Source organism: Elgaria multicarinata, chromosome 3, assembly GCF_023053635.1.
Source record: "Elgaria multicarinata webbii isolate HBS135686 ecotype San Diego chromosome 3, rElgMul1.1.pri, whole genome shotgun sequence".
Lineage (NCBI taxonomy): Eukaryota > Metazoa > Chordata > Lepidosauria > Squamata > Anguidae > Elgaria > Elgaria multicarinata.
The window spans coordinates 16,524,316-16,552,257 of NC_086173.1; the positions used below are offsets into that span (position 1 = coordinate 16,524,316).

Here is a 27,942-nt window from a genome sequence, read left to right on the forward strand (position 1 = left end):
CCCTCTCCTTTCCCTTGCGATTTGAAGTGGGGATAGCCAAATGGATCTGCCAAGTGTTACCCAGCCTGGTTTTTATGATATTGCAGGTGTTCGGATTACAAAAGGCAAGGGGGTGCTTCAGGAATCAGAAGTGAGGCAGTCAAGCTCTTCGATAGTTATTTTATTTATTTAAAATTATTTTTAAGGGTAGGTATGGGAGGGGGTTATTCCTGGGCGAGCTGGGTACAGTTCTGAGTTTTGGGTGTGTGGGCAATTGTTGGAGGGCTGTAGGGCAAACTGTGGCCCTGTTCAGAAGACACCTTAAACTATGGCTTTAATTATGGTGACTAAGGCAAAAGGCCTTATTCGCTGTGGCTGAAGGTGTCTTCTGAATGGGGCCGGCCACTGTAGGTGGGAGTGAGGTGGGAGCCTCCCCCCCCCCCCCCCCGACTAAAGCTCTCTGCTGTTGACTCCTGAGCAAGTCCCAACAGGCCTGGCTACCATCAGTCACACAGCTATTAAGTTCACAATAGGTGTTTGGTTGGTTGGTTGCTTCATCTTTCTAAAGTGGAATGTATTTATGGGTGCGGGAGGGGGGAGGCCTGAGCAGAAGACACTGCAAGAGGTGTTCCACCACACTGCCTTCGTCCCTAGAGATTTTGGTCAGTGCATGGTTAAGCTCTGGAGTGGGATGGTGTTGAGCGGGAGTTGGGGATGGACTGGATTTGCCAAGAACTCAGAATCACATGATTCTAATCCTGTAGCAATGTTGTTCTCTCCTTCCCCTCCTCCCTTCACACAGCGTAGGGGGGGATTAGAGCCTGTCTCCCCTTAATGGGACTGTTTACCATTGACTAGCAAATAGTGCTTAATGTCTGCCTGGATTATATAACAAACATAGTGATTATCTCTGTCTCTCTCCAATGTGCCCTGCTTGGGAGTGTGGGGACATTGCTGTAGCTTAGGATAGTTGGGGTTAGGCCTGTGATCCCATCTTAGACCTTGGTTTGGGGGTCTCTTCTCATCTGCTGATACCTAGTTAAGCCCCCGCTCCTCCCAGCTGTGGGATTGTCTCTCATCCCTAACTCATCTCTCTCTCTCTTTCTCTCTCTCTCTCTCTCTCTCACACACACACACACACTTGCTGCATAGGCACTTCTGGTGTTTCGCTCCCTTTCCGTGGGGGCCTGCCGCAGTTCCCAGCCCCACACTTGCTGCTGCATGTGAGGGATTATCAGAGGCCGCCCATGATTTTTGCTCTTGCGGGCACCACCGGCAGCAGTGCTGGGTTGGGTTTGATGCTGACTTGCCCAGTGTAGCAACCTGTGCAGAGGCAGGAGGCGGTAGCAGGCACCTTGCAGGCGAAGTGAGAACCTGCTCTCCCACTGAAGCAGGTGTGCGCAGGGAGCCTGAGGCTCTCATGAGCAAGAAATCTGTGGTGGAGGATCCGGGGGGTACCAATGACACTGTGGGGGAATGGTGGTAGGCTGTTGGGTGGGTGTGTCAGTGTGTGCCTGTTGCTGGAACTGAACTAAACCGCCTAGGTATTCATTGAAAGATGTGAGGGCGCATGTGCCTCAGTGCTCAGGGGAGCAGTGCCAATAGGACCTCTGTACATGTGAAGCATATGGAGTTAGGAAACAAGAGTGGCTTGTGGCGAGGTACCAGTCTCTCCCCCTCCCCGGCCATCCCCCCTTGTCTGTGGTCCCTTCACGTCTGCCCCACATTTCCTCTTCTGTTTCTTTTCGCTTCACGCTCTGACTTGCTTTGACGCCCTCTTTCAGTCCTCAATGCTTTTTCCTACCCCAGAGCTTGTTACCCAGGAAGGCGCTCAAAGCCCCATTGATTTCCTCCCGCACCATCATCCGTGTGTCCCAGCCCTCCGCAGCTCCTCCGACCTTTCTCCTCTTTTTGGCGGATGAGGCTCAGTGGGGAGTATGATGCATGTTTGCGTGGTGGGGGAGCGGTAGAAGAGAGAGAGAGAGAGCAGTTTCCTCCACCTGCTAATGTTTCCTCCGTCCCCCCCACTCAGGATGGGCTTTGGTATTGGTAGGGTTAAACCCGCCAGTGATGAACTCCCTGAGCCAAAGTCTTTCATTGTCCCCTGGACCCTTATCAGGGGTGGTTCTGTCCCTGCCCCGAGCCAAACAAAGGGGGCATTCAGCCTGGACTGGCATGGCTCTCCCCACGCCTGCTTCCCGCTGTGGGGGCGGCTGCGCTGGGTGGCCGCCAAGGAACAGCAACTTCTTGCTGACCCTGACACCTTCTCAGCCTCTGCTTCTTCCAGTTGAGGGAGGCCTCTGTCGTGGACTCCCAGGCCCCCACCCCACCCCGCCTGGGGTGCTGCTGGTGATAGGTGGGGGGATGACAGAAGTGTGGGACAAGATGGAGTTTGGAGCAGGGGTGTGAATTTGCCCATTCCTAACTTTGCAGGCAAGGCAAGAACTAGGTGGGACCAAACATGGCAGGGTTCAGGTACCTGGGGAAGGCCTAGTGAAGGAACACCTCGTACTCTTCTTCCTAATCCCTTAGTTTTTGCCTTTTGCACACATATATACACGCTGTTTAATTCCCAGCACTTCCCCACCCTACTTCTCCCTGCATCACTGACTGCAGCCTTACTCTTGCCCCCGCTGCCTTAAAGGGAATGTCCCGCCCCTCCCTGCTCAGGCAAAAATGTCCCAGATTCGACAGCTTCCTGGAGCCAGCAAACAAGAATCGATGGGCCTTTAATGGAAATCACTACTGTGCTATAATGGTGCAGTGGGTGGTGGTATAATAATTGCCTGGGAGAGCCAGGGGAGAGGGCTGTTTCCAGGGATTGAGGTTAGAAGTGGGGTGGGGGTGGGGGTCACTGGCAAGGCAAGCATTAGCAGGACAGCTGGCTGGCTCTGGGCAGCAGTCTCTGCCAAGCCCACGAAAAGCTTGGTGTGTCGTTTTGGTGCGGTCATTTCAGAATCCAGCCAAAGGTTTGCTCAGTTACATCTAGCCCCTTTCATACTCCAGGGGTAGCCTTGTCCTGAAGGAGCTGCCTCAACTAGCCACAGTTTCTGGTCAATGGGACTCAGTCCATTGGGAAGCTCTGTGCCGTCTCTATCGAAATAAACGGGCGCTCACTGCAATACGTCTTGTGCAGGAGAACTTCCCAGTAGTTTGGAACCCCCCCCCCTGTTAATTCAAGGAAACGTTTCTTCCTCCGCGCATTGTCTTGGCTCCATGAGAAGGGGTGAGGGAGCTGCAACACCCAGCAAAATGGCCAGAAAAGTTTGGAAATAGGATTCCTAATTTGGAAATAGGTTTGTAAAGAAATCTTCCTTGCACAATGCCTCCGTTTTGCCCTTCTTAACCTTTTTATTAAAATGTCCCAGGCCAGGCTTGTGATGCTCTGATTTCCTCCTTCCCCCGCTTCCCAAAATCCCCTCAATTATTATTATTTTTTAAAGGTCCCCTCGGGTTCCTGCAAACCAGGCATGGCCACACCCACATCTCTCTCTCTCTCTCTCTCTCTCTCTCTCTCTCTCTCTCTCTCTCTCTGTGCCCCTTCCAATTAATCAATAACTCCATGCAAACAAATTACAAGTGATTCCTCTGTTCCCCACCCAAGGGCTAAACACAAGTCCTGACCTGCCCATTTCTTGCTGCCTCAGACCCCCTCCCCACACTCATCTGATCAGCTGATAGCCCAGCCCTGCAATAGCTGCCTTCTTTCTCCTAACTCGGGCAATGTCCTCCATTCTGCACCCACCTCCGCCTTCCCCCCCCCCCCCCGCCATCCCATTTCATTTTCTCTGGGGTGCCAGTAACATGTGTATAAGAGCTGTGAGAGCTCAATTTCCATGGGATAATGGGCCCCTTTAGCCCCGTGTGGCTCTGTGATGGCACAGCCGAGATGGGAACAGTGGGGGCTTTGATTGGGGGGAGGTTATCACAGCAGCCATTGATGCAGCCTTGAATCGCCATCTAACCCCCACCCCCACCCCGCCTCTCCCCTCCGCGTCAACTCACACGCCGTCTTATCTTGTTCCTCCACCCGTAGGCATGTCTGTGGAGCCCTGCTGCCTGCTGACGCTACCATGTGGGAGCTGAAATGCCCCCAGCGCGGCCAACCGGTAAGCACTGGAAGTGTCGGGAGGCGAAACGGTCTGGGCCAAAAATGGGATTGAACAAGGGAGGAAATGGGCCAGCTGGGGTGCTAGAATTCCAGGGTCCAGTCCCTGGGAGCAGAGTTGTGGGTGAGGGCGTGTGTATCTCCTGGAAGTCGATACTGGAAACATCCGCTTTGGTGGGCTGACCTCTTTCCCTGGCAGATAACTTGGTATTAGATGCCACCCCGTGGTACACTTTGACAGCCGTTTTGGGTTGGTCTGCCAAGCCAAGAAAGTATATTTGAAATTGGGAGCCTGGATTATTTTCCTGGAAGTGTCTCTCTCTCTCTCTGTGTGTGTAGGGGGGCTTTTGTCTCCTTGACAGCCCCACCCCTGTGCCATTGTCTATGTCTATACCTCTCCCACCTTCCCCAGAGATTTGGGTGTGTGTGTGTGTGTGTGTGTGTGCCTGATGGTGGTGTTTCTGCATGTTTCGCCTCGGCTTCCTTCCAGCTGTTGCCAGGAGGGAAGAGATGGGGGAGGGCTGACTCTAAGCTCTAGTGGTCCCTTGCTTCCCGACTGCCCCCCCCCCACACACACACCTAAGACTGGGTGCGGGGAGATGGAATGCGTGGCGGGGGAGACAGAAGGTTTGATTTCCAGCCAGCCAGGATGTTGAATGTCTGGGTGCTGCTCCCGCTCCTGCCCCTGGCAGGCAGATGGTTCCATTTTCTCAGTGATGAGATGGGAAAGGGTGGTGGTGGTGTGTGTGTGTGTGCGTGTGTTGCTGGGTTGGGATTCCACGGGAAAGAAGGGGCTGGGGGGGGAACACCTTCACATCTGTGTGCTTAGGCAACAGCTGGGCCTGGGGAATTGGAGCAGAGTCGGAAAAGGAGCAGGGTTCCCCCCCTCCCTTAAGTACCCTCTTCCTGATGGCATCTGTCTGGCCGGTCTGCGGTGGGCTGTGAAGAGAAGGCTGTGCAAACTTGCAGTCCCATTCTTTGCATACTAATGGTTCCCCCGCCAAGGTGCAAGTGAGGTTGCCAGTTCACGCTCCAATCCTGTCTCGGCTCCCCACGGAGGTTGCTGAATCTGTGAGACTGAATGCAATGTCCCCCTTCCCCTCCCCTTCAGTGCATTGTTGATTTAAAAAATAAGAATTAAAAGTTAACATATACAGTAAACGCCAACAATCACGTTCCCAGTTTGTCTCCCCCCCCCCTCACACACACACGCTTTGAGTGTCTTAAATATGCCCGCAGTGGCTACCGTTGCAGGTCCTTTAAATAGGTAAATTTTAAAATGGTAGAAACGGGCACAGTGAAGAAGTGGGCAGTGAAACCGAGACCCAACCACATGCCATTTGTGCCCCAACTGGCCACTCTCTCTCCTGCCACGTCTGGCGCCTGAGCTGTGACCTCGCTGGGGGGGGGCGGTTAATTCCAAGGGGACGTGGCTTAATCGCCTTCCCTGGGCTGCTAAATCCCAGTCAGTGTCAGGAAGGGGGAGGGGGGGCACTCCTTTCCAAGGTGAAAGCCGCGTGAGAGAGGCCCTCCCGCCTCCTTCCACTTCCTCTTGGGGATAGTTTTGTCACCTCCCTTTCATCTTCTCAATGGAGTTAATTGTAGACAGGGCTGTCCCTGGTGAAGCGATCTGCTTCAGGTGGCACCAGGAAAGAGCAGGATGGGGAATAAACAAAGGCAGGAATTGGTGTCTGAAAAGCATACGAGACTGGTTGAAGTATTAGCCTTTGCTATGGGGGTGGGTGGGAGGTTGTTATTCGGGATCCTCTTCCGTCAGCGACATGTCTTGGGACAGCACCGATTGTGGATTGTTATAGCAGGCCAAAGTGCAGCATCTTGGATTCGCTGTGGGAAAGGGTGGGGGAACCGGGGTCATTCTTACTAGCCTCCATTTTGAGGGATGGGGATTTAATAGGTGGGGCTAAGGGCAGGAGTCTGAGGGAGGGGCATTGAGGCTGAAGATCAGAGGCATCGTAAGTCAGAGAGAGAGAGAGAGAAGTTGTATGCCAGGACTCTTGGGTTCTGTAGCGGCCATAAATGATGCTTTGTCCCTGGTATTATACCTTAGGGTGACCATATGAAAAGGCCCAGCATTGGGCAAAAGGCGGGATACAAATAAATATAATAATAATAATAGGAGGACAGGACTCCTGTATCTTTAAAGTTGTATAGAAAAGGGAATTTCAGCAACTGTTATTTGAATGCATGTAGCACCTGGTGAAATTTTGTCTTCATCATAACAGTTAAAGCTGCAGGAGTCCTGCCCTCCTGACCGGATACAAAAGAGAGGAGGGCTCCTGCAGCTTTAACTATTGTGACGAAGAGGGAATTCTACCAGGTGCTGCATGTATACAAATGACACCTGCTGAAAATCCCTTTTCTCTACAACTGTTAACGATACAGGAGCCCTGTCCTCCCTTTCGTATGGTCACCCTATTATACCTCTTTACTGCAGACTAAACCAGACGATCCCTGCCTGGTTCCCCCACTTGTACTCACTAATGGTGATTAGAATCCCAGATTCAGTTGTTGGCATGTAGATGGCAGAGTGGAAAGAAATCTCCCATTGTCTCCTTGAAATGTCATCAAATTGGCACATTGTCTCTTATTTTGCACAAGTTAGTCTGGTTTTGCTAGCCTTAGGGAGGGGGTGTCTGCCCAGGCTCCTTGTGGGACTTTGTACTTTGCTTCTCATTGACAAAATCTGGATGCAGTGGCTCCTGTTGGGGTGTATTACGACCCCACCCAGCAAAAGAAAGACAGAAAGAAAGAAAATCTGGTGCAGACACTGGCCCTGAGGCAAGCAGGGTTCAACTGGGGAGTGCCTGCTGCCTGCCTAGCACAGTGTTTCCCAAGCAATATGTTTAGCCCCAGTCTGGTGCTGTGCAAGAACTGCTTGTGAGTCGTGAGAAATATGCACAGTTAAAGAATTAAAGCAATCCTGTGAGCCCACAAAAGAGGCTGACTGCTGTGCCTCTGCAGGATTCACTGGAACAGGCTCGTTCTGTCCCATCTCTGCATGGTTGGGTGGGTGGATATTAAATTGCACCCAGTATGGAGATGCAACAGAATTGTCTCTCCCTTGAGGAGGCTTCTTGTTGGGTGTCTGTGTGAGTCATTGCTCTGGCTTGGCCCTCTTGCAATCAAGAAATATGCCCAAAATAGCAACTCATACAGGAATACTTGGGTGAGGGTAGGGAAGACAGGGAGCCTGTGAGGGTGAGTAGCTCTTACTCTTACACACACCAACACAGGGGAAGGGAACCTGTGATCCTCCAGATGTTGCTGGCTGGGGCTGATGAGAACTGGAGTTCAACAACATCTGGAAGGCCACAGGTTCCCCACACCTGCAGTCTAACAGGAAGCCTCTTTGCTCTTTCAGCCAAAGTGCACCTCCAGTTTTAATTCGGAGGCAGAAGTTATGCCTAAACTATTGGGGTGGCATAATGTGGGGACAGACCGCAGCAATTCCGGGCTTCAGCTCATTAAATTTTGTGGGGAAATTTGTGGGGTATTAATGGGTTTAAGCAGGGGTGGTTAACCTCCCGCTCATGGGCCAAATCTGGCCGTCCAGGAGTCCCCAGAAGACCACGCACCCTTTCCCCCTGACTGCCAAACGTTTGGTGGTTTCCAACATTTGCATGGTTCCTCCACCCCCGCCCCATTCTGAAAGGTTGGTTCCCCGAAGCCTTATTTACTGGCAGCAAGAGAAACAATAGTAATATTTTCGGTATTTTGGCTCTACCCCTTTTGCCCTGGACCCTGCCTGCTGCTGGAATGCGGCCCCTGAGAGCTTCTCTGAAATTGAATGTGGGCCTCAGACTGAAACAGGTTCCCCATCCCTGAGTTAAAGGCGAGAGGGCTGAGCACAGCAGACCTGACCCTGAGGTGAGGTGAGCTGGGGTAGCAAATTTTGGCCCTGTTAACAGATTCTGGTTGTGGATAATGCTTAGAGGCAACATGTGCTCAGAGACACCTTTGACTCCCTTTTTTTATTGTGCATGCTCTTGAGTTGGTTTCAGACAACTGATTGACCTGGGGATGACACGTGCGCTGGCTTGAAGGAGTTTTTAAAAATGAGGGAAGCTTCTTAGCTGTAGCGCTCTCTCATTGTCTCTCGCTCTCTCACTCACTCACTACCCTGGCTGGGGCAGCTCTACAGTTCATGCAGGCATGGGAGATTTCGGACGGAGTAAAAAGGCTTGAAACAAAGAACAAAGAAACTAACAGTCCAGTCATCCCAGTGTAGGCTGATACATGGCCTGCATGAGCTCTGAAGCTGCCCCCGCCAGACCATGTGTTCCTGACTACTCAGACACACATCCTATAGATTTCAATGGGGCTTATTCAGAGATAAGTATTATGGGGTTGCACCTAAGTCTTCATCCTGCTTGATAATAACACTCAAGTCAAGAAGCGAAGAACACCATCTGACAAAGCAATCTTGTAGCCCACTACTTTTTTAGGCATTGAATTCCAGCTGATCTGATTTCCTAATAATAAACCTATTTTATAGACTGCAATAATGCACAGTCTCTAAAATAATAGATTTGAAGCTCTGCACGTCTCTAAAACCCATAAACTATGGGCTGTTTTAGGGTTTTGTGAGGGTTGTTTAACTCTTGCATAAGCCTCCTTTGCCGGGTTCACATGACACGATAAGTCACGGTGACTGCAGCTTGAATATTTAGAATGGCCACCACCACTGCAACCCACTGTGACTTAAATAATCCTGCATTGAGTGGGGGGTTGGACTTGATGGCCTTATAGGCCCCTTCCAACTCTACTATTCTATGATTCTATGATTCTATGGTTTCTGGGTCTCATTTCTGCCTTCCCTTACTTTTTAAAATGCACATCTGATAGTAGAGCTTGCAGTGCTCCGGTCTCTAATGATTATTTAAAAACTGTTTGTTAAAGTATTATGAGCAATAAATGAAGAGACAACCTGCTGCTTTGGTTTCTTGGTGCATTTGGAGCAGTTCGGAAGGTAATGTTTCATGTACAGGGGATCAGACTGTGATGCAAAGAAGCAAAGGCATTTGGAGTGTATTTGGGTAGACGCCAGTGTCGCTGAGGACCAGGAGCGCTGGGACTGCAGGCATCGTTTGGATTCAAGGGAGCCCTCAAGGAGCCAAGATATCTTAGGCCTCCTAAGCAGGGCTGGTGTCAAGGGTAGGCCAAGGGCCCACACTCCAGCAGGGCCCCACTGACAAGAGACCCCCCTGGACTTCCTCTTCCTCTTCACCGTTGCATCCTGCTTGTTCACCTGCCTCTCGCCCTGGCCCAGACAAGGGTGGGTGTGAGAAGGAAGAGCAGGAGATGCCCCCTGCCTGCTTGCTCTTTGGCTCTCTGGCAGTCAAGCAAGCAAGTGGAAACACTGCTGAGAAAGAGGAGGAGGAGGAGAAAATGGGAGAGAGAAGGGAGACTCACTGAGAGAGGGGGGCCATTGAGGGGGTCTTGCCCAAGGGATCTCCAGAACATGGAGCCAGCACTGCTCCTAAGGCTGGTGGACTAGTGCTTAAAACGCCTGTGTTGAGCACAGGTCATCTCTTTTCTTTTTTCCTCCTTTTTGTCCAGGATTTGGCCATGTTCCTCGACCGCCTGCTGCTGTGCCTGATGGTTGCGCTGATGCTTCTGCTGCCGTTGTACCCTGCTGCTCGGCCCCCTTCCTACCCATCCTTCTTGGTCCCCAATGCCACCTTCAATCATCTAGCCCAAGCTCAGGACACAGGGGTGCTGTACGTGGGTGCTGTCAACGCTTTGTACCAGCTGAGCCCTGAGATAAGGCTGATGCTGCGTGTCCGCACGGGGCCGGCCCCAGACAGTACCGAGTGTTTCCCTTTCCGTGATCCCCGCGACTGCCCGCAGGCCCGGCTCACGGACAACTCCAACAAGCTCCTGTTGCCCAACGAGCGGGCTGGGGAGCTGGTGGTGTGTGGTCAGCTCTTCCAGGGTGTGTGCGAGAAGCGAGCCCTTGCGGATCTTAACAAAGTGCTGTACCGCCCCGAAGATCCAGGTGACAATCAGTTTGTGGCAGCCAACGAGCCACGGGTTTCGACTGTGGGTTTGGTGGGGCGACACGATGGCCGTGACCTGCTCTTCGTGGGCCGGGGGCTGACCTCAAAGCTCTCCGGGGGGATCCCGCCATTCACCATCCGGCAGCTGGAAGGAGCCCAGGCCTTCTCCAACGATGGGATGGGCAAGCTGGTGGTGGGTGACTTCTCCGACTACAACAATAGCTATGCGGGTGCCTTTGCTTCCGACGGCTATGTCTACTTCCTGTTCTCTCGGCGCGGAGCCAAGGCACAGCTGGAGTATCGCGTCTACCTCTCCCGGAGCTGCATGGAAGACACGAACCTCTATTCTTACGTCGAGCTTCCCCTTGAATGCCGGGATGCAAAAGGGCAGGTTTATAACCTGGCTCAAGCTGTGTATTTGGCACCTGGCTTTGCAGGGAAAGGGAAAACCATCTTTGTGGTCTTAGCCGCCGGGCAGGGCTCCACGGCATCTCCAACGGCGCAGACAGTGCTGTGTGCGTACAGTTTGAGTGAGGTCAATGAAGCCATGGAGCGGACACGGCGGCTGTGTTACACCTCGGCCGGGATAGGCCCAACCAAGGAGGAGGAGGCTGTCATTGCCTATGGGGTGTCCTCTCGCTGCAACTCATTACCCAAGGTGAGAGGGAGAGAAGAGGGAAGGGGCTGCCTGCATTTTGTGGGGAGAGGGTCACCTGCCCCCCACACAACAAGTGGCTGCATTCCAACCTTCTGTTTTTCATTTTACTTATTTATTTATTTATTTTTAGGAGTCCCCAGAGTCTTACCCCTGTGGAGATGAACACACACCTAGTCCCATTGCTAGCCGGAAGCCCCTGGTGGCTGAGGCCCTTCTAGCCACTGTGCCGAGACTGACAGCTGTGGTAGCCATGGTAGAAACGGGACATACCATTGCCTTCCTTGGGGATGGCATTGGGCAGCTGCATAAGGTAATGCTTGTGAGGGGTGTGCGTGTGTGTTGCAGTAACTGTAACCTGAGCTGTATCCTGATGTCCTCTAGATGTGGTGGACTATAACTCCCATCATTCCCATGCTGGCTGGGGATTACGAGAGTTAGCCCACCACATCACTAGGTTGGGGAAGCATTAAGGCACTAGACTGGGATAAACTGCTGGATTAGCTTTTCCTTGCCCTACTTGCATTTGGAAGCCGCTCTGATTGAGAGATCCCACACCTCTGTGCACATGTTAAAAATAGGCATTTGTGCAATTCTTCCTCCGCCATATTTATTTATTCAGACTCGCACCCACTTTTCTACTTGAGCATGTTTTGGTTTGGTTTGGTTTTGGTTCTCCCCATCCTCAGCTATGGGGCAGTATAAAAATATAGGAAATGAAACGAAACGAGTGTTGTGTGCAATGTGCCTGATGCCTCTGCAGGGCACATCGAATGCATGCGTGCTCAGGTAGCAAACCCTGGCAGCCCTTTTGTTCACCCTCTCTTGAAAAAGGCAGTTTTTTCTTGGGTGAAAAAGCAGCGGCAATGGGAAGGACACCTCCCCCCCCCTCCGGGTGTTTATAGCAGATCTTCCTGAAGGAAAATAGGAAGTGGGGCGGAGGACTGTACTTTGGTAGCATGTAGTTAGTCCCAAATGTTGTACATGTGGTTCCTGTTTATATTTCCTCAATTCTTGCAACAGGGGCTGCACCGATGGCACCTCCATCCCAGAAGTAGCTGTGTTTCAGTAGGTTGGCGCTCCAAGACGTCTGGTTATGGCTTTGGGCCAGATGTGCAGAGTTTGGGGCAGAGCCCACAAATCCTAGGATCCTATGGCTTTTGGCTCTATACCGTTTCAGGTTTGAGACATGGAGTAGGAAACTCAGTACCTCTTAGCCCAGCAGAAGTCACAGTAATTCCTTTGCAGAGGCTTGGAGATCCCAGTTGTGTGGGGGAGGTGAAGGAGGGGATTGCTAGCACTATTTGCAAGCCACAGAATTTGGAAATGGTTGCAGGTTCATCAACCTCTCTCTCTCTCTCTCACTCACTCTTACCTGGAATGGGTCTTACCTGCATGGGTCTTTTGCTCCTCCCCATAACTAGCAGAAGCAGAATTTAAACCTGTGCAAGCTGAACATGCACAAATTTGCTTAAATTGCATAATGTTTTGAGTTTGCTGAATTTAGTTTAGAGTGCAGAGTTTGGAGCAAAATGTAACTTTTCTGTTTTTGTTTTTTTAAAATACTAGGCTATGCTTGGCCCATAATATTTCCTCCTCCCTCTTAGTCTGGGACTCCACTTTCCCAGAAATGAAGGACCAATATCATCTTATACAGGCAGGGCTCATTTGACTCAGCCTGTTTGTGGGGTTAGGTTGGCTCTGATGGTTTGGTTTGGTTTGGTTTAATTGCAGGTGTCAGGCTTTTTAAAATTGCAAGTTTTATGTGTGCTGTGCCAGCACCTACTTGCAGTCAGATGGCCCCTCTTCCCCCGTCTTTCCCATGCCATGCCTGAAATCTAAAATCACCGCTTGGTTAATATCGCAAAATCCTAAAGTATTACCATTGTGTTACCTTAAAGATTTGGTTAATAATGCTGATGCATCTGAATGATATTTATAAGCATTACAAATATGCACAAATAGACACACACACACACGTACATAAACTCACAGACACACACATTGTAGAAGGTATATATGAATATAACGGTGGAAGAGCAAAGTAAGAGCTAACTGCATCATGAGCAATCTGTCTAAATGTGAGTATCATAGGGCAAGGAACCCCATGGGAATTCTGATTTCTCCAAAGAAGGGAAGTGAGAATAGACCCTTCTGGGGCATAAGGTATCTACTATCAGTCTTTCAGCTCTGGCAGAATTGCTAGACAAAGTCATGGAGGATAAGGGCACAATCTTGGGGGCTGCATTCTCATGTAGGGCGGGGCTGAAGGCAAAAGAGGCGGAGCCAAAAATGTCAGCATATTTTACTTTAAGAACATAAGAAGAGTCCCGTTGGATCAGACCAAGAGTCCATCTAGTCCAGCACTCTGCTCACACAGTGGCCAACTAGCTGTTGACCAGGGACTCACAAAGCAGGACATGGTGCAACAGTGCCCTCCCACCCATGTTTCCCATGGTGCACAGGCTTACTGCCTCGAAAACTGGAGATAGCACACAACCATCAGGGTTAGTAGCCATTGATAGCCTTCTCCTCCAGGAATTTTTCCAACCCCCTTTTAAAGCCATCCAAATTGTTGGTCATTACTACATCTTCTGGTAGTGAATTCCATAATTTAACTATGCGCTGTCAGTAACAGCCTTGGGGGGACATGTGTTGGGGACACATGAAAAAACCATGAAACCACCAAACAATCAATGGTTGGGGAGGGGGGAAGGGAGTGGTGCCAGGAGAAGGGCTGTGGTCATCTAGGGAAACACACACACCCCGGGCCAGATTGGGCCCCCAGTAGGGTTGGAAGTTCTGCCAATATAGGATCTGTTAGTGTTTCATCCGGTTGAGCAGCTGCACCAGGAAATGTGGGTGGGCGTTCCTAGAGAGTTCCTCTGTCCCTAGCTCCATGCACTGCAGTTTACTCAGGATATGGTTCATCCAGCCCACAAAGCTCCACAGTGTAAGGGGTAGGCAATCTGATGCCATCCAGATGTCTTGGACTATAACTCCCAGAATTCCTGTCCATTGGCCCTGCTGAATTGGTCTTGAAGTTTTGGATTACAGCATCTGGAGGGCACCTTATATTCCGCACCCCTACGATTGTATTGCTTAAGTTCAGAATTGGGCAGAATGTAGCATCCTGAGAATCTCTGCTTTCATTTGTTAAAGCCAGCTTCTAGCTGGGAAGTGTCCATGGTTTGCATGTGGAGGAAGGCCTTGGGCTCAGTCCTCTGCAGCTGAAGGATCTTGGGTAGCACAAAGATGCGAGAAGAAACCTCTGCTTGTGGCCCCAGGGAGAGTGGCTTTCCAGCCAGAGTAGGCATTTGACTTGGTCAATAGTTTCATTCGGGCATAAGGCAGCATCGTGTGTACCAGCTGTGGAACTAAGCTTGAAACTGCGTGGGGAGTATTGGGCGAAATCTCCACAGCCAGCCTGGTGCTGAGCGGGACTTCCAGAAGCCTGGCAAAGGCGCATTGTCACTTTCTGTTCTGAGCCTTCCTTTTTCTGTACAAGTGAAAATTCATGGGCTGGGAAAAGATAGTTAGCCTCTGAGGCCGCCCCCTGTTACCATGCAGTATTTTTAGCTGGGGATGGTCAGAAGGTGCAGATCTCTTGGTGATTTGCAGTAGATCAGCAAGGATTTCTGTCTCCCACGTTGCTTAACATTAGCAACAACAAAATGACTCCCCACCCTATCCCCACCTGGGCCATCCCAAGGCATTTTGCCGCCTGAGGTGAAGGGCAAGATGGTGCCAGCTACCCACCCTCATTGGGCTCAGATGTCACGACAACCTGCCTCTGCCGAGGGTAATGATGCTAATTAGACAGCTCATGACCAGCATGCACATAGAGATGAAATAACCCACCGTGGCTTACTCTCCCCCTGTGATTGTGTGAATCTCAGCAATGTCTTTTGCACCAGACCTTGTCTTTTGGACCTGGAGTTTTTAATAAAAACCAAAGAAGATGCTGCAAGCCTGATGTCTGCCCACCCCTGCTTTAAACTGAAAAGGAGTATCATCCCTTGCTGTTCAAAGGATCCTGGATGAGGTGCAGCTTAGGAATTGGGCTGAGAGGGTGATAGCGTCCACAGCTATATATTCCACAGTCAGTTCCACCCTCTTTCAGTTTCAGGCAGAAGAGAAGCAAGCAGTCAGTTGCTTGCTTCTTCTCCACCCATGTCCTCGTCCCTCGTTGAGTCCTAGCGCATGCACAGATCAGCGCTCATCAACAAGAGCTATTAGGCTGCCAGGTAGAAAGAGACAGGGCTTTCTCAGTGATGGCCCTACATCTTCGGAACTCCTTCCCTGGCTTAAAAAACAACCTAAAGACTCATTTATTCCAGTCTGCTTTTGTTGCTTAAATTTTTTAGCTACTACTGCTGAAAGTTTGTGTGTTTGTTTGTGTATGTGTGTAATTGTATGTTTGTATTTTTGAAATATTGTTATCTGCTTGTGAGGGTAGTGCACCCTGAAAAATACATATTGTTGGGGATTTTGTCCAGGAATATGAGGATCCATCTATGTAACCTGTGCCTAGTGTCAGTTTGGGGTGAGTGGGGGGGATGAGTCCAAATATTTCCGCTACCCCATTCATTTCCCCCAGATTTTAGTTGCAGTATACCACAGTTTTATATAGCACAGATTATATCTCTGCTGTCCCAGCAATGGTCTCTGCAAGCCCTTAGCTCCTCGAAACTGAAGTTGACCTTGGTTTGGGGGTAAAGTGAAGGTTATTCTGGTCTTGTTTCTGCAAAGATAGGGGGTTCGTTGGTCAAGACCAACTCTGTGCTTCCTGCTGCTTAGACTCCCAAGATGTCTTCCCAAAGGCATCAAGGGCTGGCTCAATGCAGCTCAGCTTCTTTCCCTTTTTCAAGTGGAGTTCCTCAGGCTCTGGCTTGGGCCTTTTGTCACACTGGGCCTGTTCACACAATCAAGCAGCCCACCGTGGCTTATTTAAGCCTAAAACAGCTCTTGGGTTCTGTGTGGTTTGTTAACCCATTGTGGTCAGGTTCAGGCAACACAACAAACTGTGTTTGTGACTTAAATATTCAAAAGCCACCCAGCATGTACCACAGTGGGCTGCGGTGATCATGTGAACCCCGTCTCTATCTGCTCACCTTCTCTTCTCCTACTCTCAGATCCACTCCCCGTTTTCCTCACCACCCTATATATCTTGTTTTACCCATGGTTCTCCTTAATTGCAGTGGCACCCATTTCCTTAATTGATCTAGTTTGACTGACTTCTTTTTCCTTTTTTTCAAATCTCTTCACTTTTTTGGCTACTTCTTACCTACTTTCCCTTCTCTCTCTTGTTGTTTGCCGGCTTACTGATCCTGCGTCAGGCCTCTGGCCTCTCCTTCCTGCTCTCCTCTTTCTCTAGCTATTCCTCCCAAGACCCAGCCCCACTCCTTACAAGTGTTCAAAGAAACTGAAAATATTTCTCTTCTGCCAAGCCATTAACCTCAGGCCTTTGCCTCTTCCCAGCCTTCTTTTGGTATCCCTTTCCTAATACTCCTGTGTTTGTGTTTTGTTTTTAGATTGAAACCCAAGGGCTGGGTTTGTCCTTTTACATGTGATCATCCAACAGTGCTTAGTGTCTGAAGTGTCTTTTTTAAAAAGCCAACCACTGTTGTATTATTCTCCATGGCTGACGGAAGCAAGAGGGGGTTTGCAAAATAAGGAAATAATATTAAGATTTATTCAGTACCTGACTAGCTTCCTTTGATGCTGAGTCTGGAGTTTATTTTATTGTTGTTTAAATAGTGTGTACATATGCATAGCTTTGCCCGTAAGGCTGAATCAGGTTTGTGTGGGATCTAATTTCAGTTGCACAAGGTGCTGCTTAATTCTCCTAAAGTGTGTGTGTGCATTTAATTATTTGTTAAGTTTATGTTCCACCCTTCCTCCTAGTTGCTCAGGATATACCTTATACCTGGTTTCTCTCCCACTTTATGCTCAACCCTGGATAGGCTGAGAGATGCTGATTGGCCCAAAATCACCCAGTTGTCACTATAAGCTTTTCTACATGAGACATTTACTCTGTGCACTCGTGATTCCTTTTTCATGGTTGTTTATGGATCCTTTAGATGAAGTTATGATCCTCCCTTTTGTTTTTTAAGAACACTTCCTGGATTTTTTTTTAAGAGTGGGGAAAATGGGGCATTATTAGATTGTAAGCCTATGTGGCAGGGTCTTGCTATTTACTGTTTTACTCTGTACGGCACCATGTACATTGATGGTGCTATATAAATAAATAAATAAATAAATAAATAATAATAATAATAATAATAATATTTCTGATGGCAAAAGAAAGTCCCCCCCCCACTACTTTTCCTGCTGCTATAGCGTTGTGCCACCTGGAGGTTATGTAGTGGAAAAGCAGGAAAGGAAAAACTTTGAATAATGCTCAGATTTCAATTCTGCAACAAAACCAAAAGTAGATACAGCGATTAATTGCCTTGTGTAGAAAAGCTCTTGGTCTAAGTGGGGAAGTAAAACTTGATCTTCCTATTCAAATTGTAACACCGTAACTTCTGAACATAAGAACATAAAAAGAGCCATACTGGATCAGACCAAGGGTCCATCTAGTCCAGTATTCTGTTGTCCAACCAGCTGTTGTCCAGGAACCTACAAGCAGGGCACAGGTGCAACAGCAACTGTTGTATATAGGCTTATTGCTCCTGATACTGGAGGTAGCAAATAGCCGTCAGGACTAGTAGCCATTGATAGCCTTCTCCTCCAGGAATTTATTCAACCTCCTTTTAAAGTCGTCCAAATTGGTGGCCATCACTACATCTTGGGGTAGTGAATCCCATAGTTTAACTATGTGCTGTGTGAAGAAGTCCTTCCTTTTATCTGTCCTGAATCTCCCATCAAGCAGCTTCATGGGATCAGCTTCTGGATCATACTAAGGCTGCAACCCTATAGCCACTTGCCTGAGAGTAAGCCTCATTAAATCAATGGACATTACTTCTGAGTAGGTTTTATAGGAATGCACTGTTCATTGGCATACTTAGATTAATGTGTATGATCAAAAACAAAGATGACAAGGACCTAACAGAAACAGAAGAGATCAAGAAAAGGTGGCAAGAATATACGGAAGATCTGTATAGGAAGGATAATAATATCGGGGATAGCTCAGACGGTGTGGTCAGTGAGTTAGAGCCAGACATCCTGAAGAGTGAGGTTGAATGGGCCTTAAGAAGCATTGCTAATAACAAGGCAGCAGGAGACGACGGTATCCCAGCTGAACTGTTTAAAATATTGCAAGATGATGCTGTCAAGGTGATGCATGCCATATGCCAGCAAATTTGGAAAACACAAGAATGGCCATCAGACTGGAAAAAATCAACTTATATCCCCATACCAAAAAAGGGAAACACTAAAGAATGTTCAAACTATCGGACAGTGGCACTTATTTCACATGCCAGCAAGGTAATGCTCAAGATCCTTCAAGGTAGACTCCAGCAATTCATGGAGCGAGAATTGCCAGAAGTACAAGCTGGGTTTAGAAAAGGCAGAGGAACTAGAGACCAAATTGCCAATATCCGCTGGATAATGGAGAAAGCCAGGGAGTTCCAGAAAAACATCTATTTCTGTTTTATTGACTATTCTTAAGCCTTTGACTGTGTGGATCATAACAAACTGTGGCAAGTTCTTGGTGGTATGGGGATACCAAGTCATCTTGTCTGCCTCCTGAGGAATCTGTATAATGAACAAGTAGCAACGGTAAGAACAGACCACGGAACAACGGACTGGTTTAAGATTGGGAAAGGAGTACGGCAGGGTTGTATACTCTCACCTTACTTATTCAACTTGTATGCAGAACACATCATGCGACGTGCTGGGCTTGACGAATCCAAGGCTGGAGTTAAAATCGAAGGAAGAAACATTAACAATCTCAGATATGCAGATGACACCACTTTGATGGCTGAAAGCGAGGAGGAGCTGAGGAGCCTTATGACAAAGGTGAAAGAAGAAAGTGCAAAAGCTGGGTTGCAGTTAAACCTCAAAAAAAAAACACCAAGATTATGGCAACCAGCTTGATTGATAACTGGCAAATAGAGGGAGAAAACGTGGAGGCAGTGACAGACTTTGTATTTCTGGGCGCAAAGATTACTGCAGACGCTGACTGCAACCAGGAAATCAGAAGACGTTTACTTATTGGGAGGAGAGCAATGACAAATCTTGATAAAATAGTTAAGAGCAGAGACACCACACTGACAACAAAGGTCCGCAGAGTTAAAGCAATGGTATTCCCCATAGTAACCTATGGCTGCGAGAGCTGGACCATAAGGAAAGCTGAGCGAAGGAAGATAGATGCTTTTGAACTGTGGTGTTGGAGGAAAATTCTGAGAGTGCCTTGGACTGCAAGAAAATCAAACCAGTCCATACTCCAGGAAATAAAGCCAGACTGCTCACTTGAAGGAATGGTATTAAAGGCAAAACTGAAGTACTTTGGCCACATAATGAGAAGACAGGATACCCTGGAGAAGAGGCTGATGCTAGGGAAAGTGGAAGGCAAAAGGAAGAAGGGCCGACCGAGGGCAAGATGGATGGATGATATTCTGGAGGTGACAGACTTGACCTTGGGGGAGCTAGGGGTGGCAACAGCCGACAAAAAGCTCTGGCGTGGGCTGGTCCATGAAGTCACGAAGAGTCGGAAACGACTGAACGAATAAACAACAAATAATACTTATGAAAAACACAGCATTGTTCTGGGATTTCTTGGGGTGTCATTCCTTCTAAGTCCAAATAGAGTAACTGATTTGGACTGTGCTTGGAGTGCCTACAGGCATAGCTCCGTAAGCGCTTCATTGCACAGAGGGAGTTCTTGCCTGCTTTGGTTTTCCAATTTCCAGTCTGTTTGCCTTCTCATAAACCACTCTGCAAATGTGTGGGTGAGATTGCTGTCACTGAGAAGCTGAGGGGGTTGGGGGAAGTTTGTGATCTACATTTGCAGTCATTTGCCGAGAGATTCCCCCAACATGACCCTCCCTTCTAAGAACCGCATTTGAGTCTATCGCTGCTTTAGTACCTGTGCAAGACCAACTCTTACCACAATAGCTGCCCCTGGTCTCAGACATGCTTCGGCATGCTTGAGCAGCCAAAGGGAAAAGCCTGCCTCATTTCACAGGCCTGGAAGCCAATGGTCAAGAATGTGTGTGTAGGCACACAAGAGGTGAACAACCACTTGCATTGGCCTGCTCATCCAGCCACAGCCCTTCTTTATGGCCACATGTGCATCATGTGCTGGGCACATTGCCAGTATTGTGTAATTTCTGTTGATTGCAATCGGTGACACATTCCTAACCTTATTAATCCACAGCAGGTAAAAGGAGGGGGAAATGGACAACGTAACCACATAGCAAGGCTACTGCCAGATGAAGGCATGGAATGTGGCAGGGGGCTGTAGCTCAGTGGTGAATCAGCTGCTTTGCATGCAGAAGGTGCCAGGTTCAATCCATGGTATCTCCAGATAGGATGAGGAAAGAATCCCGCCTGCAGCCTCAGAGAGAAGCTGCCAGCCAGTGTTGACAATACTGGGCTAGATGGACCAAGGGTCTGACTCGGTATAAGGATAGCTTCCTATGGCCATGGCTAGACGAGGGGGTTCGTGTGACATCGTGGCCGCCATTTAGATTTTTTTTTAAAAGGAAAATGAGCGCACGCGCGCTCAAATGAAAGGTAAGTTTTTTTAAAAAAAACTCGCTCACCTCATCCCCAATGGGCACAGAGCTCCTGAGGAGCCCTGTGCCCAGTTCCCGGTTACTTGCAAGGAGCCAGGACAACCCGCGATGCCCGGCTATCCCGAGACAGCGGAAAAAACTGGGGAAAAGGGTAGGGCGATATCCTGGGCCAAGGGAGGGATCATCCCTCCCTGCTCCCGGGATGCCCTGTGCATCATGTGGACACACAGGGATGATCCCGGGGTGATCACCGGGATATTTGCAGGTCTAGCCATGGCCTATGTTTCTCATATGGTAGAACATCTGCATTCCATGCACAAATTCCGAGGTTCGGTCCATGCCATGACCAGTTAAAAGAATGGCAAGGATTAGAAAGCCATTGCTAGTCAAAGTGGACCCAAAGTAGGCAAGTATTAGTTTTAAATGTTTGAATTAGTTTTATGTATTTTATGGTGTTTTTATTTGTGTTGTACCCCGCCTCGATCCAGAGGGAGAGGCAGGTAACAAATAAAATTATTATTATTATTATTATTGTGTCCGCCACATGATTTGGACTAGAACTCCCATAATTCCTGGCCATTGGCCATGCTGGCTGGGGTTTGTGGGAGCTGTAGTCCAAAACATCTGGAAGGCACCAGGTTGCTTCCCCCTGGAGTAGACACTACTGGACTAGATACATCGTGGGGTTCAGTATAAGGCCATTCCAGAGGGTCATATGTTCTAGGCCTACATAAGACTGCAGACTTGTTCTGGAGTTCACAGTGTAAATGGGGGTAGACAACTTTTTTAGCCCTGTGGGCTCCTTTGGTAATTTGATATACTGTCACAGGCACCATCACAAAATGGCTGCCATGGGAGGCGTAGCTAGTCACAGAGGGAAAGTAGCCTGCTGAAGTGAGTGTGTACAGGGCACAGCTGGGGGCTGAGCCACAGCATGTAGTCTGTGGTTTTAGTTGTGATCTGCCTAGAGAGCTTCGGCTATTGGGTGGTATAGAAATGTAATAAATAAATAAAATAAATGCACTAAAGAACATTGTTCTTCTTTGTGCTCTCTTATCAGTGTGGATTTGATTTAAATCATGATTTAATCACAATTTAAATCGCTACTCAGAAAGACTCGATTTAATCATGTGACTCTCCCCCCCCCCCCCGCAAAAAAAGTGCACTCTTCCTCACTATATTTTACATAACTCAGAGTTACCAAAGACTCATTCTTGCTGGTATAATCTTAATATTTACAACCAGATGAAGGTTTCATTTTTAGAATAGCGACTTCTCAAATTAGTTTCACAGTTATATAAAAAAAATACTGATTTGGTTATACTATTAGAAATATATCATAGATATGAAATTATTGTGAGGTGAACTATCTCCAGTTTAATAGGTTAATCATTCATATTTGGACAACTTTTCTGCTGTACTTTATTGGAAGGAGAAAAATAATCTTACAGAAACCCATCATGTAGCCCACAGGCATGCATGGGAAATGAAGAGAGCAATGTAGTCACCTTGGCAGCCATTAAAAATGGTGTCCAGAGGTCGATCCGTCTCCTTGAGCACAATGTTGTCTATCCTTGGTGAAGATGCTCAGACATGCGATATTCACTGTTCGGATACTTCTTCGATATTACATACTTGTACTATTATAAGTATATGATTTAATTCTATGTGATATTCCTGTTAGGTATTTGTGTAAAGGTCCGTATTGTATTATGCATCAAACTTGCAGCACAATCCTGTGCATACTTACTCAGAAGTAAGTCCCATTGTGTTTAATTGAGCACAGCCCTAGGTTTTAGGATTATAGCCTCAACACTACAATCCTGTACATGTCTATTCAGAGTTAAGCTCCATTGAGTTCAGTGGGACCTACTCCCAGGTAAGCTTGTATAGGCTTACATTCTAAAAGTTCTTTGCTGATTGATGTTATTTGGTAGTACACTGCTCCCTTTATTTCTGTGGAGTTGCTATTTCATTTATTTCTAAAGATTTCTAGACTGCCTTTTAGGGCAAAGTCCTGTCAAGGTGGCTTACGTAGAAGGAATAAAATATAATTCCAATATAGTTTAACTGCTGTTTTAATACTGCTGTTTCAAAGGCCGTATTAATTTTAAAAGCTAATAAGAGCAATTTAAAGCCAACAGCTAGATTCTAGGTGTAACTTTTATCCTTATCCTTCTCTTTAAAAACCTTTAAGCAGAGACTGCCAATGTCTGAGGGATGGAGCTTCTGTGTCTCTCCCTCATGACCTCAATTCATGTTGTCTTTCCCATACTACTAGAAGGGTTGGGCCTTCCTTTAGGCTGGGGTGAGGCAGCTGCCTCAGGCATCAGATGTTGGGGTACCATTAAAGAGCAGCAAACTATTCATTATTTGGTGTGTGTTTGTTTTTCTACCATGAGATGGGACTGGGAGCCACCATTTAGGTCTTTTGTCTCAAACACTTTAATGTCTTGCATCACCAATGATTTCATATTGCTGTTCTAGGTGCCACCCAACCCCTTGCCCAAAGTATCCAAATAATGCCTGTGTGCACACACACAAACAAGAGCCAATTTACAAGTCAATTCATGTAAAATAAGCACCTTTGCATAAACAGATTTAAGTTATTAAGACCAAGGGTAGTCCTTGGATCACTTTTGCACTTGGGTTGCCACATCAAAAAAAAATTAAGCATTATTTCACCCCTTTCCAGAGCATAATGGTCCCGTAGAACATTGTAGATGTCTCTTCTTCCACTTACTACACTCGGAGTGGGCAACTTGGGTCCTCGTGGGCCACATACAGTGTTAGGTCAGGGGCCATACACACGCATGCACACTCATGCATCCTCCACCACTGCCCGTCCACCCACTCATCTTGGCCTGCAAGGAGGAAAAGGTTTAAATCTCCCCTCCCCACCCACTGAGATCAAGGGATGGGATTGGTGGGGTGGGGAAGTTTAAGTCATCCCCCATCATTCTGACCAGATGGGTGGGAGGGAGCGAGGTTTAACGAATCCAGATTCAGAGTGCTGTTTCCTCACTACTGTTATCAGTTACCTGCCCTCCAGCTGATGACTGATCAGCTGGGGGATAGAGAGAATGGGTGTGACACCCCAGGGACTTTGAAGGCTGCACAGAAAGCAGTGAAACCACATGTGGCTCACAGATTACCCATACCTTCAATATGTTCCTTGTTTTTGAATACCTGGTCAGTGTGGTATAGAGGTTAGAGTGTTGGACTGGGACTCAGGAGACCCGGGTTCTAGTCCCCACTCAGCCATGAAGTTCACTGGGTGACTTTGAGCCTGTAACCTACCTCACAGGCTTGTTGTGAAGATAAAATAGAGAGGAAGAGGATCGTGTATACTGCTTTGGGCTCCTTGGAGGAAAGGCAGGATATAAATGTAACAAAAAAAATACTTTTAAATTAAGTTGGAGCCGATATAAGAACAAAACGACACAAAATCCTAATCAGAGCTACATGTTGTAAGCATTATTGGGATGCCGCTGAAAGCAAGTCCACCCCACCCCACCCTACGACATACTTATAGATACTTTGTTTTGCGTTGCTGTTTCAGCAGGGATTTCTCACTCCCCAATTGTTCAACAATAGCAACAACTTAAAAGCTTTCTACCCCACCCCACCCCCAAAAATTAGGTTGATGAAAAATAAGATGGTGGGGGCGGAGGTCCAGGAGTGGATTTTTGTTTGAAAGGACCTGTGAGCTCAGTTCACAAATTACCAACTGAGTGTGTGCTCAGGGCACCCTGTTCCTGAATTCTGTGCACCCACCTGCCTGACTCACTATTTGGCATCGTGCTCTGGCTGGTGGATCTCAGGTCTGTAATAAAAAAGTATATCCTGCAAGCCTGACATCAGCCCACCCCTGGTTTAAAGAATGTAGCTCTCCCTGAAGAGTGGACAAGCCTGTTCCAAAGCGTTATCTTTTTTTTCCCTGACAGTGGCCAGCAATGGAATTTAAGGAGGAAAAGTATGTAAGCACAAGGACCTAATAGACTAGAGTGTCAACATGTTGTCTGTTTCTAGAATATTATAGGTTTAGAGAGCTCCTTGGTGGTGGTGGTGGTGTATCCTCTAAACATCTTAATAATAAGCAGTGATGCTCTGATTAATTTGTCTAGGTTTATATGAACGGCTCCGTGGCACAGGTCTACAGCACGATCCCCACTGGCCAGCGCTCTCCGGTCAATCCAGATCTGGTACTAGACAACAGTGGGGCCCACCTGTATGTGATGACGACCTCCCAGGTGAGCCGTCAAAGGGCTTAACCTCCCTCTTCCCTTACTTTCAGTAGCATTGTGACTTACTATCTTCAGTTTGGGAGGAGGGGGGAGGATTCTGCACCATATCTGGTGTTAGGGAAAACTGTGGTTGGGTTTTCACTCTTTCCTCTCCCCCACATGAAAGCACTTTTGGGGTAGAAAACATATAACATTTATTGTGCTGATGTGTGCAGAGCACTTTGCGTGTGCTCTAGCCCCCCTATTCTTGGATTAGTAGATGTTAAAGGGTTGAGGCCTACTGTGGAAAATAAACGTGAGTTTGCAAGACTTCCTCTTTATGTTTGCCTTCCTGTGAAATATGTTGTTTAGCTCATTTGTGTTGTCTAGAGTAGTAGGATAAGACAGCATGGGGGGGGGGGTTTCCTATGCCAGATGCTCTTCTTTGTAACATATCCCCTGCCAAAATTGTACGTCCGCCTTTCCTTTCTCTCTACTTTTTCTGCCTTTTCCTTATTTATACCTTTCCTCTGCAACTGTAAAATTCCAAATTCTGCCAACAAACAAACAAAAATGAGTATCAGGCGGAATCCAACGGGGCGCTTCTGGCCCCGCTGATTCTCTTCTGCCCGCTGATTACATTGTACAAGTGGCCCCCACTGCTTGCGCAACAATGATTTAGTGCTCCTGGAGCAACCTGGAAATGCTCATTTCTGGAAGGAAGCAGGTTGGCAGAGCTCACATAAGGAAGCTCCACTGATCTGGCTCCTTCCAGAAATGAGTGTTTTTACTAGGAAGCGCTTAATCTCCCTTGCAACTGAATTGGAGGGGCAGAAAAGAATTGGTGGGGCTGTAAGTCCCCCATTGGATACTGCCTATTGGCTTCAGAATATATCCGCAATTTGTACAGCCCAGTGCAAAATGTATTGCCGGTTAGCACAGATTCTAGTTGTGGTATTTGTTTTTTGAGTGTAGAATATGAACTTCCTTTTTCTGAAAACAACCGGATCCTGCAACCAATTATTGACTCTCTTTGCAACCTAGGTTTCCAAGGTCCCTGTTTCGGAATGCCCTCACTTCCAGGATTGTGCCTCATGCCTGCGTGCCCGAGATCCCTTTTGTGGTTGGTGTGTCCTGCAGAGTAGGTGGGTCTCTGCTGAGAGAGGGGGCGGGGAGAGAGAGAGAGAGAGAGAGAGAGAGAGAGAGAGAGAGCAGAATGGCAAGGTTTACTTTCAAGGAAAGGGTACATAATCTTTTTCATCATCTCTAACATGATTGGCTGATTGGCAGGTGTACCCGAAAGTTGGAATGTGAGCGCCATGAGATGGCCAATCACTGGCTCTGGAGCTACGGAGCTGAGAGCCAATGTTTGAGAGTGGAACAGATGTCACCAGCCAATCACAGCCGAGAAAAGCAGACAGAGGTGAGTGAGGAGGCTGGGGGTGTTGAGGATAGGGGCTGATTCATCCATTACTCTCCTAACAAATGTATGTGTGGAATTAAGCTCCTCCACATCACCTGTGTTTACCTTAAGCCCACCACTGCTTGCCTTTTGTAAGCCAGTTCCTTCCCACTGGAAACCAATATGGGCAGTGGTGGCTAGAGAGCTGCCAAGAGAGATACCGAATTGCTATGCTGCCCAGCAAATTCACCCTATGCGCAAGAGGGGTAGTGTATGGGTTAGTTAAGATCTGTAAACTGCTTTTCCTTTCAAAGTTGCTCATTCAGTAAACCCAAAATGAAATACAAAAATTTCAATCTTGCTGTCAAGATCATAAAATATGAAACCACTTCAAAAGCAGTCAAACCGGTCAAGCTTCCGTCCAATAAAAATGTGTCTCTCCTGCCTTACCCAGGTCTCTTTGCTGGTCCCCCGACTCCCTTCTCTGGCTGAGGGAGAGCATTACCACTGTGCCTTTGGGACGCAAGACAGCCCAGCCCAGCTGCAGGATTCCTGGGTTCGCTGCTTCTCGCCTGTTCCCCAACAGGTGCCACCGACCCAAGAGGGCAAAGGTGAGCATGAGAAGTATGTGTGGCTCATAGCCTCACCAGATTGCCTCTTTTAGGGCTGCTGTTTGCCCCCAAAAGTAGGGGCGATTTTCGACAGGAAATCAGTGCAAGGGCCCAAATCCAGACCCAGAGTGTGAACTGGGTCAGGTCCCCGTAGGGCTGCTTTTCCTTCAAAATAATAGTGGCTAGCATTATTCCTCTAAAATGGTTATCACTCAGGTTGCCAGCATTTCAAACAGGCCCTGCTTCTGTGCCTTTTCACAGGAACTTAATCTAAAACAGGCAAGTAAAGAGTTTTGAGGCATGAAGACATGGCATTGTTAGTACCACACCAATGGGCAAATGCCTGGAGTTTTGTAGCCTGGCAGCATTCCAGAAAACCTCCAAACAATGCCAGAGAGGCAGTGGCACTCTGGTGACACCGGCAGCCATATGCCAGGTAGCAAAGTGCTGCTCTGGCAGCTTGGTGTCATTTTAATTTAATTCCTTTCCCCAAGAGCAAGAGTGGCTGTGACCTCAGCTATTTAGATGCCACTTTTGGCATTGGGCAGCCAATGAGTGCACTGGAGCATTGAGGGGGTGGGCTGAACCCTCATGCCCCCACCCCTCACCAGTGTGATATCCTCATTGGCCCCATGCCTCATAAGGTGGCTGCTACTCTCACTCCTGGGGAAAGGATGTAAATTAAAATGGCACACAGGTTCAGCCAGGACCGCACTTTGCTTTGCAACCCAGCCATTCAAGGGAGGAGGAAAATCCTGCCCCCTCCCAAAGGAAGGAAGGAAGGAAGAAGTGACCAGTGATGAATTAATGAGAAGAGCAACCCCACTGCCAACAAAAGGTGTGTTTTTTTAAAAAATAACCTCAAAAATATAGGCCACTACATGGGGGCTCCCAGAAGGCACCTTGCCAGGGGCCTCATCAAACCTGTCAGAACCACTTCATGAAGATAAACATTATCAGCCGCTAAGTGTCTGCAGATCAAGCTGCTGTTAAAGCACAGCAGTGAATGGCACTTCAAAAGTTGGCAGCCCTAATTACAAGCAATAATAATAATAATAATAATGGTTCAGCTCTGTAATAATGGTTCAGTTCTATGCTGCCAACCATTAACGTAGATTAGAAACTACCAAGTTACACCAGTTTGAAGAAATTGTCTTGTGTCCCTTTCTTTTGAGTACCCTCATATACAAAAAGAAAGGTTTATACTGTCTTAAGTAAGTAATCTATCTGAACTGACCTTGAGAGCCAGAGTAGG

At 48.0% G+C, this 27,942-nt stretch overlaps 1 protein-coding gene across 2 annotated transcripts in view; it reads left to right on the forward strand.

Moving 5' to 3' along the window:
* The window catches only part of PLXNB3 (plexin B3), a 67,033-nt gene that overhangs the window by 2,463 nt on the left and 36,628 nt on the right, over window positions 1-27,942 (forward strand). For both annotated transcript variants that reach the window (XM_063119395.1, XM_063119396.1), the window contains exons 2-8: window positions 4,016-4,088; window positions 9,668-10,765; window positions 10,896-11,075; window positions 24,576-24,701; window positions 25,719-25,819; window positions 25,965-26,097; window positions 26,531-26,687. In XM_063119395.1, coding sequence (XP_062975465.1) covers window positions 4,053-4,088; window positions 9,668-10,765; window positions 10,896-11,075; window positions 24,576-24,701; window positions 25,719-25,819; window positions 25,965-26,097; window positions 26,531-26,687 — 1,831 coding nt within the window. In that variant the 5' untranslated portion in view covers window positions 4,016-4,052. The remainder of the gene's footprint in view (window positions 1-4,015; window positions 4,089-9,667; window positions 10,766-10,895; window positions 11,076-24,575; window positions 24,702-25,718; window positions 25,820-25,964; window positions 26,098-26,530; window positions 26,688-27,942) is intronic.